Source organism: Pagrus major, chromosome 14, assembly GCF_040436345.1.
Source record: "Pagrus major chromosome 14, Pma_NU_1.0".
Classification (NCBI taxonomy): Eukaryota; Metazoa; Chordata; class Actinopteri; order Spariformes; family Sparidae; genus Pagrus; species Pagrus major.
Window position 1 is genome coordinate 26,013,188 of NC_133228.1, and position 2,500 is coordinate 26,015,687.

At 45.8% G+C, this 2,500-nt stretch overlaps 1 protein-coding gene across 1 annotated transcript in view; it reads left to right on the forward strand.

Annotated features, from left to right (window-relative positions):
* wnt16 (wingless-type MMTV integration site family, member 16) overlaps window positions 1-1,423 on the forward strand; it is a 5,553-nt gene extending 4,130 nt beyond the window's left edge. Inside the window, exons 3-4 of the mRNA XM_073480747.1 lie at window positions 556-845; window positions 965-1,423. Coding sequence (XP_073336848.1) covers window positions 556-845; window positions 965-1,423 — 749 coding nt within the window. The remainder of the gene's footprint in view (window positions 1-555; window positions 846-964) is intronic.
* The last annotated feature ends 1,077 nt before the right edge of the window (window positions 1,424-2,500 follow it).

Consider the following 2,500-nt stretch of genomic DNA (forward strand, 5'->3'; position numbering starts at 1 on the left):
TGACTTGGAACTTGTTGGACTTAGAACTTGTTGGACTTGACTTGGAACTTGTTGGACTTAGAACTTGTTGGACTTGACTTGGAACTTGTTGGACTTAGAACTTGTTGGACTTGACTGGGAACTTGTTGGACTTAGAACTTGTTGGACTTGACTTGGAACTTGTTGGACTTAGAACGTGGAACTTGTTGGACTTAGAACTTGTTGGACTTGACTTGGAACTTGTTGGACTTAGAACTTGTTGGACTTGGAACTTGTTGCACTCAGAACTTGTTGGACTTGACTTGGAACTTGTTGGACTTGGAACTTGTTGCACTTAGAACTTGTTGGACTTGACTTGGAACTTGTTGGACTTAGAACTTGGTGGACTTGACTTGGAACTTGTTGGACTTAGAACTTGGTGGACTTAGAACTTGACATGGGCCTCAGTGGTCTTTGCTCAGGACTTGTTGGTCTTTGAACGTGCAGGACTTCAACTTGTACTGGAGTAGTTTACCATTGTTAAGATGATCTTGAATCTAGACTTATGATGTCATCTGACCCTCTCTCTTGCTGTAGGAACCAAAGAAACAGCATTTATCTACGCGGTGATGGCAGCAGGGCTGGTCCACGCTGTGACGCGCTCCTGCAGCCAGGGCAACATGACGGAGTGTGGCTGTGATGGCCGGCTGCAGGGCAGTGGCTCGGCGGCGGAGGGCTGGCACTGGGGAGGCTGCTCAGACCACATCCAGTACGGGACCTGGTTCAGCCGCAAGTTCATCGACAACGGTGTCAAAAACACGTCGACAACCAGAGGAGTGTACACGCTGAGCACCATGAACCAGCACAACAGTGAGGTCGGACGCCAGGTGAGAACCACACGGAGACAATCATCAAATCTTTATTTTTACAAAACAACTGTGTCATAGTTACTCAAAGTACACAGAAGTAACTAAGTATGCCTTCATGTTTTCACTCTGTCATTCAGGCGATCCACAGGACGATGTCCACACACTGTCGTTGTCATGGCGTCTCTGGCTCCTGTGCCGTGAAGACATGTTGGAGGACAATGGCGGCGTTTGAGCATGTCGGTGCGTACCTGAAGGACAAGTACGAGCACAGCGTTCAGGTGTCGGACCGCTCGAGGAGGAAGACGAGGAAAAAGGATCAGCGTCGCCTCCCCGTCGACAAACAGCAGCTCATCTTCTTCAACAAGTCTCCAAACTACTGCCTGGAAGACCAGCGACGGGGCATCGCCGGGACCAGAGGACGCCGCTGCAACCGGACGTCCACCGGGCCGGACGGCTGCAACCTGCTGTGCTGCGGCCGAGGATACAACACACACGTGGTGAGACACGTCCAGCGCTGCGAGTGCAAGTTCGTCTGGTGCTGCTACGTCCGCTGCAGGCGCTGCGAGAGCATGAACGACATGCACACCTGTAAATAACAACAACACACCTGTAAATAACAACAACACACCTGCAAATAACAACAACACCTGTAAATACAGACAACAACACGTGGAAACAGAAAACAACACACAAACAAGCTCATGTTGCAGCACACAGCTGACTGATGTTGAGCATCAAATGCAAAGACATTAAGAACAAATCAGAACCGAACTGAAGAGAGAGACAGAAAAAGAAACTACTAAAAGTCAACACAGAGTAAACAAAGACTCGAGGGAGTGTTTCGCTTCAGAACCAACAGATCCACAGAGGATGTCATGTCCACTGCCCTCCACTCAGTCTGCACACAGCTGGAGGAACAGAACAGCTGCATCAGGATGTTTGTTGACTTCAGCTCAGGATTCAACACAATCTCACCATGAAGCTGATTGGACACTAAACACTCTGGGCTTCAGAACCGGCTCAAAGGTTCTAACAGACATCAGCCATAGTCTGTTCACCCTGCTCCCATCTGACAACAGATATACAAGTATCTGCTGCCATGTGGCAGGAGATCCAGACCGTGGATGTTTCCGACTGTTGTGGCGTCTCTGACACTCGATCATCGAACTGGTCCTGGATCTGTTTTTCTTTGGGTCTTTGTTCAGTTTGTCTCAAAGACTCAGAGACTGAAGGAGATGACAGAGTTTGATCAGTTTCTAACCCTGAAGTCCTGATTACAAGAAAAACTGAACATTTATTAATAATCTGTTGTTTCAGACTCAAAATCAAACAAAACATCATCCTGATAAATGAACAGAAAGAAGAAATTAAATTTTTTGTATTATATTTTTGTCAATAAACATTTATTTATGTGAATATCTGACATGTTTGTATTTTTGAAAACGTTCTTTGTTCTTTATTATCTGGCTGTTCGTCCGTCTCAGGACCAAACTGAGTCTCAACATGTGTTTTAAACAGAAGAGAAGTTATATTTTATAAAAACAAACAATCATTTAACACCACAGATCGTCTCTGGAAAGGTTTCAGGTTACATGTCATCCATTACTAAGTGACAACAATTAATAATGTCATCATTTAATAGATTTATTGACTCAGTTGGATCCCCATCAGCC